Source organism: Bos grunniens, chromosome X (genome assembly GCF_055505025.1).
Source record: "Bos grunniens cultivar Pamir isolate PY7600 chromosome X, Bosgru_T2T1.0, whole genome shotgun sequence".
In the NCBI taxonomy this organism is placed as follows: Eukaryota; Metazoa; Chordata; class Mammalia; order Artiodactyla; family Bovidae; genus Bos; species Bos grunniens.
The window spans coordinates 28,730,345-28,747,668 of NC_141194.1; the positions used below are offsets into that span (position 1 = coordinate 28,730,345).

Here is a 17,324-nt window from a genome sequence, read left to right on the forward strand (position 1 = left end):
AAGTTTTGAAACTACTGTAAAAATAAGACTGATAACCGGAAGCAGGAGACTTAAGTCCAAACCCTGACTCCAAGGAACATTAATTGACAGGAGCTCATCAAATGCATCCATACCAACACTGAAACCAAGCACCACACAAGGGCCAATAAGTTCCACGGCAAGACATACCAAGCAAATTCACCAGCAACAAAGGAACACAGCCCTGAGCTTCAAGATACAGGCTGCCCAAAGTCACCCCAAAACTATAGACATCTCATAACTCATTACTGGACATTTCATTGCACTCCAGAGAGAAGAAATACAGCTCCACCCACCAGAACACCGACACAAGCTTCCCTAACCAGGAAAACTTGACAAGCCACCTGTACAAACCCACACACAGTGAGGAAACGCCACAATAAAGAGAACTCCACAAACTGCCAGAATGCAGAAAGGACACCCCAAACTCAGCAATTTAAACAAGATGAAGAGACAGAGGAATACTCAGCAGATAAAGGAACAGGATAAATGCCCACCAAACCAAACAAAAGAGGAAGAGATAGGGAATCTACCTGATAAAGAATTCCGAATAATGATAGTGAAATTGATCCAAAATCTTGAAACTAAAATGGAATCACAGATAAATAGCCTGGAGACAAGGATTGAGAAGATGCAAGAAAGGTTTAACAAGGACCTAGAAGAAATAAAAAAAAGAGTCAATATATAATGAATAATGCAATAAGTGAAATTAAAAACACTCTGGAGGCAACAAATAGTAGAATAACAGAGGCAGAAGACAGGATTAGTGAATTAGAAGATAGAATGGTAGAAATAAATGAATCAGAGAGGATAAAAGAAAAACGAATTAAAAGAAATGAGGACAATCTCAGAGACCTCCAGGACAATATTAAACGCTACAACATTCGAATCATAGGGGTTCCAGAAGAAGAAGACAAAAAGAAAGACCATGAGAAAATGAGGAGATAATAGTGGAAAACTTCCCTAAAATGGGGAAGGAAATAATCACCCAAGTCCAAGAAACCCAGAGAGTCCCAAACAGGATAAACCCAAGGAGAAACACCCCAAGACACATGTTAATCAAATTAACAAAGATCAAACACAAAGAACAAATATTAAAAGCAGCAAGGGAAAAACAACAAATAACACACAAGGGAATTCCCATAAGGATAACAGCTGATCTTTCAATAGAAACTCTTCAAGCCAGGAGGGAATGGCAAGACATACTTAAAGTGATGAAAGAAAATAACCTACAGCCCAGATTATTGTACCCAGCAAGGATCTCATTCAAGTATGAAGGAGAAATCAAAAGCTTCTCAGACAAGCAAAAGCTGAGAGAATTCTGCACCACCAAACCAGCTCTCCAACAAATACTAAAGGATATTCTCTAGATAGGAAACACAAAAACGGTGTATAAACTCGAACCCAAAACAATAAAGTAAATGGCAACGGGATCATACTTATCAGTAATTACCTTAAACGTAAATGGGTTGAATGCCCCAACCAAAAGACAAAGACTGGCTGAATGGATACAAAAACAAGACCCCTACATATGTTGTCTTAAAGAGACCCACCTCAAAACAGGGGACACATACAGACTGAAAGTGAAGGGCTGGAAAAAGATTTTCCATGCAAATAGGGACCAAAAGAAAGCAGGAGTAGCAATACTCATATCAGATAAAATAGACTTTAAAACAAAGGCTGTGAAAAGAGACAAAGAAGGTCACTACATAATGATCAAAGGATCAATCCAAGAAGAAGATACAACAATTATAAATATATATGCACCCAACACGGGAGCACCACAGTACGTAAGACAAATGCTAACAAGTATGAAAGGAGAAATTAACAATAACACAATAATAGTGGGAGACTTTAATACCCCACTTACACCTATGGATAGATCAACTAAACAGAAAATTAACAAGAAAACACAAACTTTAAACGATACAATAGACCAGTTAGACCTAATTGATATCTATAGGACATTTCATCCCAAAACAATGAATTTCACCTTTTTCTCAAGCGCACATGGAACCTTCTCCAGGATAGATCACATCCTGGGCCATAAAGCTAGCCTTGGTAAATTCAAAAAAATAGAAATCATTCCAAGCATCTTTTCTGACCACAATGCAGTAAGATTAGATGTCAATTACAGGAGAAAAACTATTAAAAATTCTAACATGGAGGATGAACAACACGCTGCTGAATAACCAACAAATCACAGAAGAAATCAAAAAAAAATCAAAATTTGCATAGAAACGAATGAAAATGAAAACACAACAACCCAAAACCTGTGGGACACGGTAAAAGCAGTCCTAAGGGGAAAGTTCATAGCAATACAGGCACACCTCAAGAAACAAGAAAAAAGTCAAATAAATAACCTAACTCTACACCTAAAGCAACTAGAAAAGGAAGAAATGAAGAACCCCAGGGTTAGTAGAAGGAAAGAAATCTTAAAAATTAGAGCAGAAATAAATGCAAAAGAAACAAAAGAGACCATAGCAAAAATCAACAAAACCAAAAGCTGGTTCTTTGAAAGGATAAATAAAATTGACAAACCATTAGCCAGACTCATCAAGAAACAAAGGGAGAAAAATCAAATCAACAAAATTAGAAACGAAAATGGAGAGATCACAACAGAAAACACAGAAATACAAAGGATCATAAGAGACTACTATCAACAATTATATGCCAATAAAATGGACAACGTGGAAGAAATGGACAAATTCTTAGAAAAGTACAACTTTCCAAAACTGGACCAGGAAGAAATAGAAAATCTTAACAGACCCATCACAAGCATGGAAATTGAAACTGTAATCAAAAATCTTCCAGCAAACAAAAGCCCCGGTCCAGACGGCTTCACAGCTGAATTCTACCAAAAATTTAGAGAAGAGCTAACACCTATCCTGCTCAAACTCTTCCAGAAAATTGCAGAGGAAGGTAAACTTCCAAACTCATTCTATGAGGCCACCATCACCCTAATACCAAAACCTGACAAAGATGCCACAAAAAAAGAAAACTACAGGCCAATATCACTGATGAACATAGATGCAAAAATCCTTAACAAAATTCTAGCAATCAGAATCCAACAACACATTAAAAAGATCATACACCATGATCAAGTGGGCTTTATCCCAAGGATGCAAGGATTCTTCAATATCCGCAAATCAATCAACGTAATACACCACATTAACAAATTGAAAAATAAAAACCATATGATTATCTCAATAGATGCAGAGAAAGCCTTTGACAAAATTCAACATCCATTTAGGATAAAAACTCTCCAGAAAGCAGGAATAGAAGGAACATATCTCAACATAATAAAAGCTATACATGACAAACCCACAGCAAACATTATCCTCAATGGTGAAAAATTGAAAGCATTTCCTCTAAAGTCAGGAACAAGACAAGGGTGCCCACTTTCACCATTACTATTCAACATAGTTTTGGAAGTTTTGGCCACAGCAATCAGAGCAGTAAAAGAAATAAAAGGAATCCAAATTGGAAAAGAAGAAGTAAAACTCTCACTATTTGCAGATGACATGATCCTCTACATAGAAAACCCTAAAGATTCCACCAGAAAATTACTAGAAATAAACAATGACTATAGTAAAGTTGCAAGATATAAAATCAACACACAGAAATCCCTTGCATTCCTATACACTAATAATGAGAAAACAGAAAGAGAAATTAAGGAAACAATTCCATTCACCACTGCAACGGAAAGAATAAAATACTTAGGAATATATCTACCTAAAGAAACTAAAGACCTATATATAGAAAACTATAGAACACTGGTGAAAGAAATCAAAGAGGACACTAATAGATGGAGAAATATACCATGTTCATGGATTGGAAGAATCAATATAGTGAAAATGAGTATACTACCCAAAGCAATTTATAGATTCAACGCAATCCCTATCAAGCTACCAACAGTATTCTTCACAGAGCTAGAACAAATAATTTCACAATTAGTATGGAAATACAAAAAACCTCAAATAGCCAAAGCGATCTTGAGAAAGAAGAATGGAACTGAAGGAATCAACCTACCTGACTTCAGGCTCTACTACAAAGCCACAGTTATCAAGACAGTATGGTACTGGCACAAAGACAGAAATATTGATCAATGGAACAAAATAGAAAGCCCAGAGATAAATCCACGCACATATGGACACCTTATCTTTGACAAAGGAGGCAAGAATATACAATGGATTAAAGACAATCTCTTTAACAAGTGGTGCTGGGAAATCTGGTCAACCACTTGTAAAAGAATGAAACTAGACCACTTTCTAACACCATACACAAAAATAAACTCAAAATGGATTAAAGATCTAAACGTAAGACCAGAAACTATAAAACTCCTAGAGGAGAACATAGGCAAAACACTCTCTGACATACATCACAGCAGGATCCTCTATGACCCACCTCCCAGAATATTGGAAATAAAAGCAAAAATAAACAAATGGGACCTAATTAACCTTAAAAGCTTCTGCACATCAAAGGAAACTATTAGCAAGGTGAAAAGACAGCCTTCAGAATGGGAGAAAATAATAGCAAATGAAGCAACCGACAAACAACTAATCTCAAAAATATACAAGCAACTCCTACAGCTCAACTCCAGAAAAATAAACGACCCAATCAAAAAATGGGCCAAAGAACTAAATAGGCATTTCTCCAAAGAAGACATACAGATGGCTAACAAACACATGAAAAGATGCTCAACATCACTCATTATGAGAGAAATGCAAATCAAAACCATTATGAGGTACCATTTCACACCAGTCAGAATGGCTGCGATCCAAAAGTCTACAAATAATAAATGCTGGAGAGGGTGTGGAGAAAAGGAAACCCTCTTACACTGTTGGTGGGAATGCAAACTAGTACAGCCACTATGGAGAACAGTGTGGAGATTCCGTAAAAAACTGGAAATAGAACTGCCTTATGATCCAGCAATCCCACTGCTGGGCATACACACTGAGGAAACCAGAAGGGAAAGAGACACGTGTACCCCAATGTTCATCGCAGCACTGTTTATAATAGCCAGGACATGGAAGCAACCTAGATGTCCATCAGCAGATGAATGGATAAGAAAGCAGTGGTACATATACACAATGGAGTATTACTCAGCCATTAAAAAGAATACATTTGAATCAGTTCTAATGAGGTGGATGAAACTGGAGCCTATTATACAGAGTGAAGTAAGCCAGAAGGAAAAACATAAATACAGTATACTAACGCATATATATGGAATTTAGAAAGATGGTAACAATAACTCTGTATACGAGACAGCAAAAGAGACACTGATGTATAGAACAGTCTTATGGACTCTGTGGGAGAGGGAGAGGGTGGGAAGATTTGGGAGAATGGCAATGAAACATGTAAAATATCATGTAGGAAACGAGTTGCCAGTCCAGGTTCGATGCACGATGCTGGATGCTTGGGGCTGGTGCACTGGGACGGCCCAGAGGGATGGTATGGGGAGGGAGGAGGGAGGAGGGTTCGGGATGGGGAACACATGTATACCTGTGGCGGATTCATTTTGATATTTGGCAAAACTAATACAATTATGTAAAGTTTAAAAATAAAATAAAATTAGAAAAAAAAATGAAGAATAATGAAACTAAAAAAAAAAATGAGGTGTAAGGAGGTGAGGGGATTGAGGGCTTCCTCATGAGGAGTCTAGTGTAAATACACTGAGGCAAGGCACTTGGGAGACTTTAGGACAATAAAAGTCTGGCAGTGGAAGGTAGTTTTAATTTAGGCTACAGGGTGAGCCCACCAGGGAGGCTGTAGAAACACTGAATAGGGGACAGACCCTCAGATGGCAGGTCTCAAAGTTGAGAGAGTTAAACCTGGAATGGAAAACTACCCTGAATAATTGCTTTGGAATTATGGGGCTTTCAGGTGGCTGAGTGGTAAAGAACCGGCCCACCAATGCAGGAGACATGGGTTCAATCCCTGGTTCAGGAAGCTGCCCCTGGAGGAGGAAATGGCTACCCAATCCAGTATTTTTGCCTGGAGAATCCCATGGACAGAGCAATCTGTTCAGTCCATGGGATAGAAAAGGGTCAGACACGACAGAGTGACTAAACAGCAACACGAGTAGACCAGAGAGAAATCCCCCCTGGGGAGGGGATGGAATGTGCCCTGTGCTCCTGTCCCAGTGCCCGTGAACACAGGGCACAGCCTAGATGTTTCATGCACATCATCTCCAAGGAGATTCTGTGAAATAAAAGTAATAGTAGAATGAAACCGGAAAGTCAGAAGCCAGTGGGCTGACACTCTTTGCTGTGAGTCGTGGAAACAGAGCTCATTTTATTGAAAGGGCATTCCATTCAGCGTTTTTGGCTATGTTGATAATTCCACCAAAGTCTGTGAGGTGAGTCTATTTTAGGTGATGGTGAAATTGATGAAGATGGGGGCTTATATTATTTAGTTACTTATTTATTTGGCTATGCTTGGTCTTATCTTTGGCATGCATGATCCTTGATCTTCCTTGCAGCCTGCGAGTTCTTTAGTTGCAGCATGAGGAATGTTTCAGTTGTGGCATATAGGATCTTTAGTTGTGGCATGTGAACTGTTAGTTGCGGCAAAGCTGTGGCATGTGGGACCTAGTTCCCTGATCATCAGTGGATCCCAGGTCTCCTGCATTGGGAGTGCAGAGTCTTAACCCCTGGACCACTAAGGAAGTCTTTAGGAGTTGTTCAGATGAAAGAGCAGCCGGGAAGGAAGACAGAATTAGTCTCAGAATCAAATTTAGATTCTTTGAATTTTTTCCAGTTAAAAAACTACCCCCTCACTCAAAATATGATCTGAAAGATTCTTTCTAAACAGCATTTTGGACTGATTTGGTGTTCCATGTGCTAGAATGCCACAGATTCTCTGACATCTCCTGGATTTAAAAGATTCCTCAGGGTCGGTGGTATCCTCCAGGATGAAACTAATCATAATCATAGTAAAAACAGATATCGTGTAAAGTCTCAGTGTGGTCCAGGTGCTTTAGCTACATGCCAGTAGTCCTACAAAAGCCACTTCACCTGAGGCTCCCCAAGTTTGGGGATGGACCCAAGTCCACACAACTGATAAGAGACAGAGCTGGGCCTAGAGTGCTGGTCTGAATTTAACCACAGCATGTACGCTTCCACTTGTCCCGGCCTGAGGTGCTCATGAGTCAATTAATTCACTGTCTTCTAGCACTCAAACATGTATCTTGAGTGACAGAAAGAAGGACTCTGTGGCGAAAACACTGGGATGGAATACATAGCTAATGCAATACAAACACCAAAATAATTAAGAGCTGTGAATAAAGGAGAGAAGGGGGTAATGGTCAGTTAGCCTATGATCACCTGCATGTGCAAATTCAGACACCCTCAAGGTATTGAGGGCTTACAAGATTATCTGGCACTATCCTTTTATGTAGAAAGTAATTTTATTTGTTTTAATTAAAAATAGTTATTTCTATTTATTTTTTGACTGCTCTGGGTCTTAGTTGTGACACTCAGAATCTTTGTTGCCACATGCAGGCTCTTTAGTTGTGGAATGTGAGATTTTAGTTGTGGCACGAGAACTCTTAGTTGTTGGATGTGAGATTTTTAGTTGTGGCATGTGGAATCAAGTTACATGACTAGGGATCAAACCTAGGACCCCTGCATTGGGAGCACATAACCACTGGACCAACAGGGAGGTGCCGACAGTAAATATTTTAGAACTACCCTAAATCTGGTGACTCAGACGGTACCGAAGGCGCCTGCAATGTGGGAGACCTGGGTTCGATCTCTGGGTTGGGCACAATCCCTGGTGGAGGGCATGTAACACACTTCAGTATTCTTGCCTGGAGAATCTGCATGGACAGAGGAGCCTGCCGGGCTACAGTACATGGGGTCACAAAGAGTGGAACATGACTGAGTGATTAAGCACACACCCTAAATCTGGCTGAAGAGCAGGAATATATCACCTCTATCTCTTTGACATCATAACATCTGTCCTGAGTTCCTTAATTCTGCTGCATTTTCCTAATCTTATATCACTTTTGGGGCTGAGACCCATTTTCTCCAAGATTTGCTAGAGGGTAACTGCTCACTGTTTGTAGGAATATGCATTCCCCAGGAAGCCTTTAATCGAGGGACAGAAGCTGATATGGGAACCTCCATGAAGGAGGACTAAGGAGACAATCACCCCTTGATATAGTGGTCACCCAAAGACTAAGAAGAGGAATCTTAGATCAGTAGAAGGAGCAGTCCCAGGCTGTGGTAGATGTAGTGAGGATGCTAAGCAAGAGGAATCAGAAGGACTCAGATTGCATCCCCACTGTCTATTCTCAGAGGCCCTGATGGACTAGGATCAAATGAAGATCATCCTGACTTCCAACTTGGAATTCTCAGGAGACGAGGACTTTAATGTAAGACAAGAAGCTTCATAAAACAGAGAGTGGAGTTACAGGATTCATCATGTGTCAATGTGAGGACCTGAAAGTGGACTCACAGTAGCACACCCTATAAAAGGAGGCCCTGGAAAATCACTGATGCTGTGGTCCCCAGGAAGCTCTGGGCACAGATGTCAGGTTGATTTCTACCTCGAAAGTCTTAGCGAGGTGAGACCTCTGTCTAGTACAGTCAGCTGCAGTTTCGCAGAGCGAGGGACCTGAATACAAGGAGGACCTCACATGCAATGCTGAGTGTTACTGAGGACCCCTGCAGAGGGAGCCACTCATTCAACCTGTGTGATCTTAGGGAGGGCTGAGTCTCCTCTAGCCAGATCAGAACCCAGATCTGCAGATGGGGGTGTCTTGACCATAACCAGGCTTAAGGTGAGCACCATCAGTGCTAGTCAGAGGATCTCTCCCCCAACGAAGGAGGCTCACAGAGTGGCAACCCACCTGACAAGCAGAGATGCTCAGAGCAGAGCTGGCCTCCCACCACTAGGGACTTGGGAAGGCGAGGGCTCTGTTTGGGAGCTGGAAGACACGAGTTCATAGGAGCGGGCATCTTGGGCTCCGATACACTGCACAAGGAGGACCCAAGGACGGATGAATATTGAGCTACTTGGGTTCCCGTAGCATACTGCCCCTGCCGTCATCCCTGGGAGATCCCACGTAGGACCTTACGCAGCTCCATCCACTTCCGCTTTGAAAGCGAGCGGTTCAACCAGTAGCCACGGCGACCGTATGGCAGAGACTTAGTGTCCAGTACTTGTCTGGAACCAAGGTGAGGACCTGAATGTAGCTCATGGGACTTTCCCAACCCTCCCAGTAATAAAAGTGACCCATCCACATCCCAGCCCTGTGATATGGCTCTTATGAGTCCCTCAGAGCTATTGGCCGAATGTGTTTAGAGTGTCGAAAGCTATGGCATTGGTCTGCAGGGGTAGGTCCGGATTCTACCCCTTCAGGAGCTCTAGGACCTAGATGAGGGCCCTAAGGGTTGATGAGCAGACTTCAACACCGCCAAGGGGACCACACTGAGCGGCCCCCGTGTACTGGGCTCTAGGAGGCCCTGGGTAGAGCTGCCCAAATGTGGTGCCCCCTGGTGTCCACTGGAGGTGGTTTTGGGGAAGTGAGAGCCCTGCTGTAATGGAATAAACCTAGTTCAACAAAAGGGACCTAGTCCACAACAGTATTAATGGCTGTGATGCTGAGTGAGGATGGGGGCTCCTCCCATAAGAAATAGAGTCACAGAAAGTGCCAGTCCTATTTTGAGGGCTGGGAGAATCGGGTGTTTTGACATGACACTTCCTGGGACATCTCAGGGACGTGAGAGACCAGGTCAGTGGGGGCAGCCTCAGGTTGGCAAGGGAGGGTTTCAGGTGTCCTGGTGGATGGTGAGAACCTTGGGGGCTGTGGATGTTCCACACCATGTCATTCGGACCACATCTCCCTGTCATCATCCCTGGGAGACCTCAAGGATAATGTTGGTCCCCACTGCGGGCTAATGGGGAAGTAAGGGTCTTGGTCTGAATGGAGTGGTCAGCAGAGGGAGAAACCTTAGACCCTGTCATGAGTCAAATGTAGAGCTTGGTTGCTTCTGTGTCCTGGCTATTGTCAATAGTGCTGCAGTGAAGACGAGTACAAGTGTCTTTTTCCATTACCGTTTCCTCAGGGAATATGCCCACTAGTGGGATTGTTGGCTCATGTGGTAGTTTTATTCCTAGTTTTTTTAAGCAGAGTGAATTAATTCATAAAGTGGAAAGCCAATATCAAATATTAATGCATATGTATGGAATCCAGAAAGATGGTACTGATGAACCTATTTGCAGGGCAGCCTGGAGATGCCGACATAGAGAACAGACTCGTGGACACAGTGGGGGAAGGAGAGGGAGGGGCAGATTGAGAGAGTAACATTGAAAACGTGCACATTACCATATGGAATATAGATAACCAATAGGAAGTAGTTTTATGACCAGGGAGCTCAAAGCCAGTGCTCTGACAGATTAAGAGGGGTTTGACGTGGGAGGGAGTTTCAAAATGGAGGAGACATAGCTATATCTATGGCTGATTCATATTGATTTGTGGCAGAAACTGGTACACTATTATAAATTAATATTGTAAAAAATAAATTTATTTTCAAAAAGACATATAGGAGAAACCAGAAGCAAAAAAATATTTTAGCCCTTGAATTGGGATCTTGTGAGGGTCCACAGGGATATCAACCTGCCTGCACCAGATTTTGTTCTCAGGAGACCGTGTTTGGTAAGATAAGGTCATCTTCACTTCCTGATTTTGCGACACCGAGTCATTGGCTTTTACTATCAAGCAGTCTTTACTTCAGGAGAAAGTTGTGCTTCTCTACCAGGAGCCCAATTAAGGAACCTGAGTGAGGACTCAGTGCATCCATCCCACCCTTGGATTTCAGCCCAGGAAATCTCAGGGAAGGGCTGTGAGGCTGAGCACCTTCTTTATTGTTTTATACGAAGTCTACAGGAGGGGAAATGTCTAGTCTGAAGGTGCAGACACCAGTCTGCAAATGGATAATGGTGCCCAACGTTTTAAGGAGCCAACGTAAGGACCCTGAATGATGATCCCAGTGAACTCAGGATAGAAAAGACCCTAATGAGCTCTCAGCACTGGATATCTATCTCCTGGCAGGGAGGTCGACTGAGGCATCCCTTCCCTTACGTCTGGATCATGGGGAGGTCTAAAGTGTCTACATCAGAGTAGCAGAGGGAAGGGTGCCAAGGCTCCACCAGGACTTGACATGATAATACTGAAGTAGAACTTAGAAAACCCCACTGCTGGCACCTGCTGGCACCTGAGTAAATCCAAAGCAGGGCTGAGAGGACACAGAGGAAAAGTTAGGCCACTACTCTTCCTCTGGGATTCTCAGGGGCCAGGCTGAGCAGGAAAACAGGAGCCTTGTGGGTTCCTAGAGCAGTGTCCTCAAGGACACCTGCAGAGGCGGCCTTTGATTAAGCCAAGGTAGAGTCTCCCTGTTTTAAGGTGCTCATGTCACCTCATTCTCCATCCTCCAGGTGCCCCCAATCACCTGTCTCTTGGCCCAGACTCCTGCCTGCGGTCCCTGCCCACAGCCATCATGCCCCGTGGGCAGAAGAGTAAGCACCGTGCTCGTGAGAAACGTCGCCAGACCCAAACTGAGACCCAGGGTCTTCATGATCAGGCTACCACATCTGGGGGAGAAGAGACCACCTCCTCCTCCCTTCCTGATTCAGAGAGCGCTCCCTCAAGCTCGTCTGCTGCTGGCACCCCGAAGGGGCCTCAGGGAGCCCACGGCACCACCAGTGCTGCTGCAGGTGCTATACGCAAAAGATCTGGTGTCAGTGGCGCAGCACGCTCAAGATCTGGAGTAGGTGCTGAGGGCCAAGTTCAGGAAGGTGAAAATTCCTCCCAGGCCTCAGCTGCTGCTGTGAGCTCTCACACAGATATTCTGACCAGGAAGGCAGAGCTATTGGTGCCGTACATGCTGTATAAGTATAAGATGAGGGAGCTCATTAAGAGGTCCGAAATTTTGAAGGAAATCAATAGAAGGTACAAGGAACAATACCCTGAGATCCTTAGAAGGGCCTCTGAGCACATGGAGATGGTGTTTGGCCTGGTGCTGAAGGAAGTCAGGCCCAACAGTCACTGCTATACCCTGGTGAGCAACCTAGATCTCAGCGACAGTGAGTCTATGAGAGGTGACTGGGGGCTGCCGAAGAATGGTCTTCTGATGCCTCTGCTGGGTGTCATCTACCTGAATGGCAACCACGCCCCTGAGGAGAAGATCTGGAAGTTCCTGAATATGCTGGGCATCTATGATGGAAGAAGTCACTTCATCTTTGGAGAGCCCAGGAAGCTCATCACAGAAGATCTGGTGCGGGAAGAGTACCTGGAGTACCGCCAGGTGCCTGGCAGCGATCCCCCTTGCTATGAGTTCCTGTGGGGTCCTAAAGCGCTCACAGAAACGGGCAAGATGAAAGTCCTGCAGTTTTTGGCCAAGGTCAAGGATTCGGTCCATCCTGCCTTCCTGCTGCAATATGAGGAGGCTTGGAGAGAGGAAGTAGAGAGCACCGGAGCCAGAAGTGAAGCCAGGGCTGGCACTTCTGCCTCAACCAGGCCTGGCACTGCCGCTTCAGCCGCTGCTGGCCCTTCTGCTTTGGCCAGGCCTGGCACTGCTGCCTCAACCAGTGCTGGCCCTTCTGCTTTGGCCACTGCACGCCCCAGGGCTGCATCCAGCCACTCATCTCGCCCCTAGTGTGATCTGAAGCCCGTTGTTCACTTTGTGGCTGGAGAAGCCAGTCAACCTGTGTTCCTGATGTGCATCAATAACTTGTTGACTTTATTTCCCCAAATTTTCAGTTATTAAAATTTTTCAACAGAAAAGTCATTTAGATTCATGATATAAGTATATGAATAACATGGGTCACACACACTTTGCTGTTTGTCAAATTTAGGAGTAAGAATTTTGTGTTCTCAAATAAATATTGTAAATCCTCACATCACTTTTGTGATCCAGGATGAGAATAACATCACTTTAGGATGAGACTGTCCTTAGAGATGTGAAAGACGCCACGCTAATAGAGGCTCAGAACACTGATACATTGTTAGGGAGATAGCTGAAATTTCTTCAGTTTTTGGATGGCTTTACTCTATGTTTAGTCTCCCTTTTTATAAATGTAAAAGACACATACTTGCCTCTGCTTATGGTTTATGGTTTTCAAGAATGTTTGAGATATAAATTATAGCAAATGATTTATTCATGGCTCTTCTTTTACACAAATATTGAGAATCTGCTATTAAGAAGTCTTCGTGTTTGTACTGGTGATGTTTAGTCAAAAAAAGTCCTAACCTCTGTCCACTCATTATAGTTTCTCAGAGATGCTGTCATTCTATGGAAGAGGCTGAGATACTCTCTACTTCAGGAAGAACAAGAAAGAAGCGGGTAAAGAGGGATTGGAGAGAACATATTACTTTGGTTTCATTCCTAAGCGGAATTTTGGCTGATTTCGAAGGTTGGGTCTTTTTTTCCCCCACTTGGAACACTGCATAGTTTCTGACATCTCATATATTGAAAAAAAATCCAGCTGATGTAACATCTGAGGTCAAGATAATCATAGTAATAACTGCTATTGCTCCTAATGTCTCAATAGAGACAGACGCCATGACATAAGCTTTCCATAAATACATATATACCACCAATCTGACAAGAAAGGGCTTATCAAACTTACTTCACAGGGGAGAGCCCAAGACTCATAGAGTTAGAGTTTGGTCTTGTGCTGAAATACATAAGGCTGGTAAATGACAACTGGCAATAGACTCCTGCTCTACACTACTTTACCCACTCCAGTGTTCTTGCCTGGAGAATCCTAGGGACGGGGAAGCCTTATGGGCTCCCGTCTATGGGGTCGTACAGAGTCAGACACGACTGAAGCAACTTAGCAGCAGCAGCAGGCTTAGCCTATTAGCCTTAGCATAGCCTCACTTATTCTTTAGGCTTCTCAGAGACCTAAGAAACTTGGTCTCGGCGCAGAGTTCTGAGGTTGGTAAAGAGAATCAATCTTGCAGAAACGATGGTGATTATCCTGAATGAGGGTGATGGAAAGACCCATCCAGAACAGAAGGATCCTGTTAAGACCCGTCCTCATTAGCAAGCCCATGAAGTCCAGAACTATCTGGGCTGCTGTGGTTAACACTTTCAACTCAGGTCCTGGGGAGGTGGGGACATTGGGAATCTGCAGAGAATATTGCCCCAAGAAGGGTGCAGAGTCAAAGTGAGGACCCAGAGTGTGGACATGAAGCCCCTCAATCCACAGCCGACAGGGCTACACTTAGTCCCTCCTCTCCAGTTAGCCCTGGGAGGCATAGGGAAGTGCTGGCCAGCTCAAGGGCCCCGTGACTTCTGCCTGGAGGGTTTCAAGGAGATGACCTTAGTTTATACGCTGGCTCTTCATCAGAGAGTGGAAATCCCAGGCATGACATGTGTACAGTCCTGTATGAAGAGTGTGGCAACCAACTACCCCATTACAGATAAATCCTTAGAAAGTCCTGCAAATGTAATGGGCCCTGGGAGGGAACAGGCAGGGCTTTCAGACTAGGTTTATCCCTTAGTTTCTGAAGGCGAATGGCTTCAGGGCCTTAAAGTCCTTGGGCTAATGGAGGGAGGCTGTATCAGCTGAGGAAGGGTACCCCGTTCCTAACAGGAGTCAACTGATGATACTGACCGACAGCAAAGGATCCCTCCCAGAAAGAAGGGGGCTACAGAGGGCACTGTCCCTGTTGTCAGGCCTGAGACTGTGCCACTTAGGCCTGGTGACATGGTGAGTCCTACTCACTTCCTCCCAGAGGATCACATGGAGGTAAGGAACCTCATCCTGATCAAAGGGAGCAGCCGAAACTCAGCAGAAGAATGATTTCCATGTTGTGCCAGAAGTCAAGGTAAGGACCCTGAATTCTTGAAAAGACCACTCGCCTCAAAACAGTTGGGGCAGAACATATTCCTTCCACTCCTGTTAGCCTCAGAAGACCATGGCCTGTGGTGGCCCTATGAGGCAAACTCCTCTTCTTCCTCAGGGATCAGGGAACTATTGGCCTGGGTGGAGAAGCTTTAAGGCAAGTCAGGGAATGTTTCCAGTTGGGGAATATTTCCAGGTTCTTTCCAAGATGGTGAGGACAGCAAAGAACGTGGGAACACAAATAGCAGGATGGCCACACAGTATGTTCCCTACTCTCAGCCTAGAAGGCCTCAGGCAGATTTACCAGGATAAGGGGCCCTTCAGCTCTGACCAAGGAGTAGCAGGAAAGTCAGGGTTTTGTCTGATGGTGGTGTTCCCATGTCAACAGAAGGGGGAGTCTTGGGCTTGGCTGAGAGTCAAATTTGGGACACCGATTTGGAACCATGAGAGGAACCGTCTCATTCCCAAGGAGCTTGCCACAGCTTTCATTCTTGTGAGACTATGGGTAGGGGTGGCTAGATAAAGCCATACTTATTTCCTCCTCCAGGTTCACAGGGAGGTATCGGGCTTACTATGAGGAGATAGGCCTCGGGTCAAGAAGAAGGGGATTCCCCAGGCCCCACCAGAAGTCAGATTGTGAAGCCCAAGTGGAGACTGAGGGGTCTACTCACCCCTGAATAGAGGGAACAAAGGAGAGCCATGCCCTCCCTTTTGATGTCAGTTCTAGAAAGCTCAGGAGAAGACTGTCAGGCAAGGCTCTCCCTCACTTCTTTATACCAGGCCTTCTTCTTGTTGTTGAATTGCTAAGTCATGTCTGACTCTTTTGTGACTCCATGGACTGTACCCCGCCAGGCTCCTTTGTCCATGGGATATTCCAAGGAAGAATTCTAGGCTGGGTTGCCATTTCCTCCTCCAGGGGATCTTCCTGACCCAGAGACTGAGTCTGCGTCTCCTGCAGCTCCTGTATCACAGGCAGATCCTTTCTTGCTGAGCCATCAGGGAAGCCCTATATCAGGCCTAAGGGAGGTGAGATCTTCGTTGCAAAGTATAGCCACCAGTCCTGAGAAGGGATGGGGTATGGTGCCTGCCAGGCACTGTGGCAGATGGTTTACAGTTACCACCACATGCCAGCAGTCCTTCCAGACAGGGCTTGTCAAACTCCCTTCACAGTTAAAGAGCCCGAGGCGCTCTCAGAGAGTTTAATGATGTGACAAACTTTTCCATGGCTGTTTAAGTGAGAGGGATGGCCATAGGCCCTTGATTTGAGTTGGTCTAAAGCTCACCCTCTCACTCCTGGAAGCCTCCTCTGACCTTGTGCTCTTAATTCCCTTTTTATTCTCATTACTGTGAAATGTATGAAGCATTAAGAGGGACTCTCAGGTCCAACTATTATATTGTAATACATAGCCAGAGCAATAATAATAATAATGCCAAAATAAATGTGACATTGAAGAGAGGAAAAAAGAGATATTTAAGTGAGTAGATCTGATGTTAAGTGGTTTTACCACAACAATCATTTGAAAAGTTGATTGTCTTGCTCCCTCTCCAGGACAGAGGAAGATGATTAAGTGCAAGCATTTAGAGAACTCTTTTATAATGTTAGTGAGAATGTCAATGTGTGCAACCATTGTGGAAAACAGTATTGAGGTTCCTCAAAAAATTAAAAATTGAATTACCATATGATTCAGCAAGCCCACTTCTGGGTTTTAATCCAAAGGAATTAAAATTAGACTCTCCAAGAGATATTTTCATTCCCATATTCGTTGCAGCATTATTCACATTAACCGATACAGAGAAGTAGCCCAAGTGTCCGTTGATGTATCCATGGATAGATATATGATATATACATATCATGGAGTGTTGTGTGTGTGTGTGCGTCCTCAGTCACTCAGTTGTGTCTGATTCTTTGTGACCACATGGACTGCAGCTCACAAGGCTTCCCTGCCCTTCACTGTCTCCAAGAGGTTTCTCAAACTCATGTCCATTGAGTCAGTGATGCCATCCAACCATCTCGCCCTCTGCTGCCCCCTTCTCTTCCTGCCCTCAATCTTTCATTTCTAGCGTCAGGGTCTTTTCCAATGAGTCCGCTCTTCGCGTCAAGTGGCCGGAGTATTGGAGTCAGATTCAGCATCAGTCCTTCCAATAAATATTCAGGGTTGATTTCCTTTAGGATGGACTGGCTTGATCTCCTTGCTGTCCAAGAGACTCTCAAGAGTCTTCTCCAAGACCACAGTTTGAAAACATCAGTTCTTCAGCACTCAGTCTTCTTTATGGTCCAACTCTCACATCCATACATAACTACTGGGAAAACGATAGATTTGACTATAGGGACCTTTGTCAGCAAACGGATGTCTTCATTTTTTAATACACTGTCTTGCTTTGGAGCCTTAGGAAAATGCAGAACCTTCAGCGAGAGGTCATTTCAAGGGAGGTTGCCTGGTGGG

General features: G+C 44.1%; 1 protein-coding gene across 1 annotated transcript in view; it reads left to right on the forward strand.

Moving 5' to 3' along the window:
- Positions 1-12,811, forward strand: part of LOC147340065 (melanoma-associated antigen B4-like) — a 31,177-nt gene extending 18,366 nt beyond the window's left edge. The window contains exon 2 of the mRNA XM_086388406.1: positions 11,464-12,811. Within this exon, the coding sequence (XP_086244532.1) occupies positions 11,464-12,683 (1,220 nt within the window). The 3' untranslated portion in view covers positions 12,684-12,811. The remainder of the gene's footprint in view (positions 1-11,463) is intronic.
- The last annotated feature ends 4,513 nt before the right edge of the window (positions 12,812-17,324 follow it).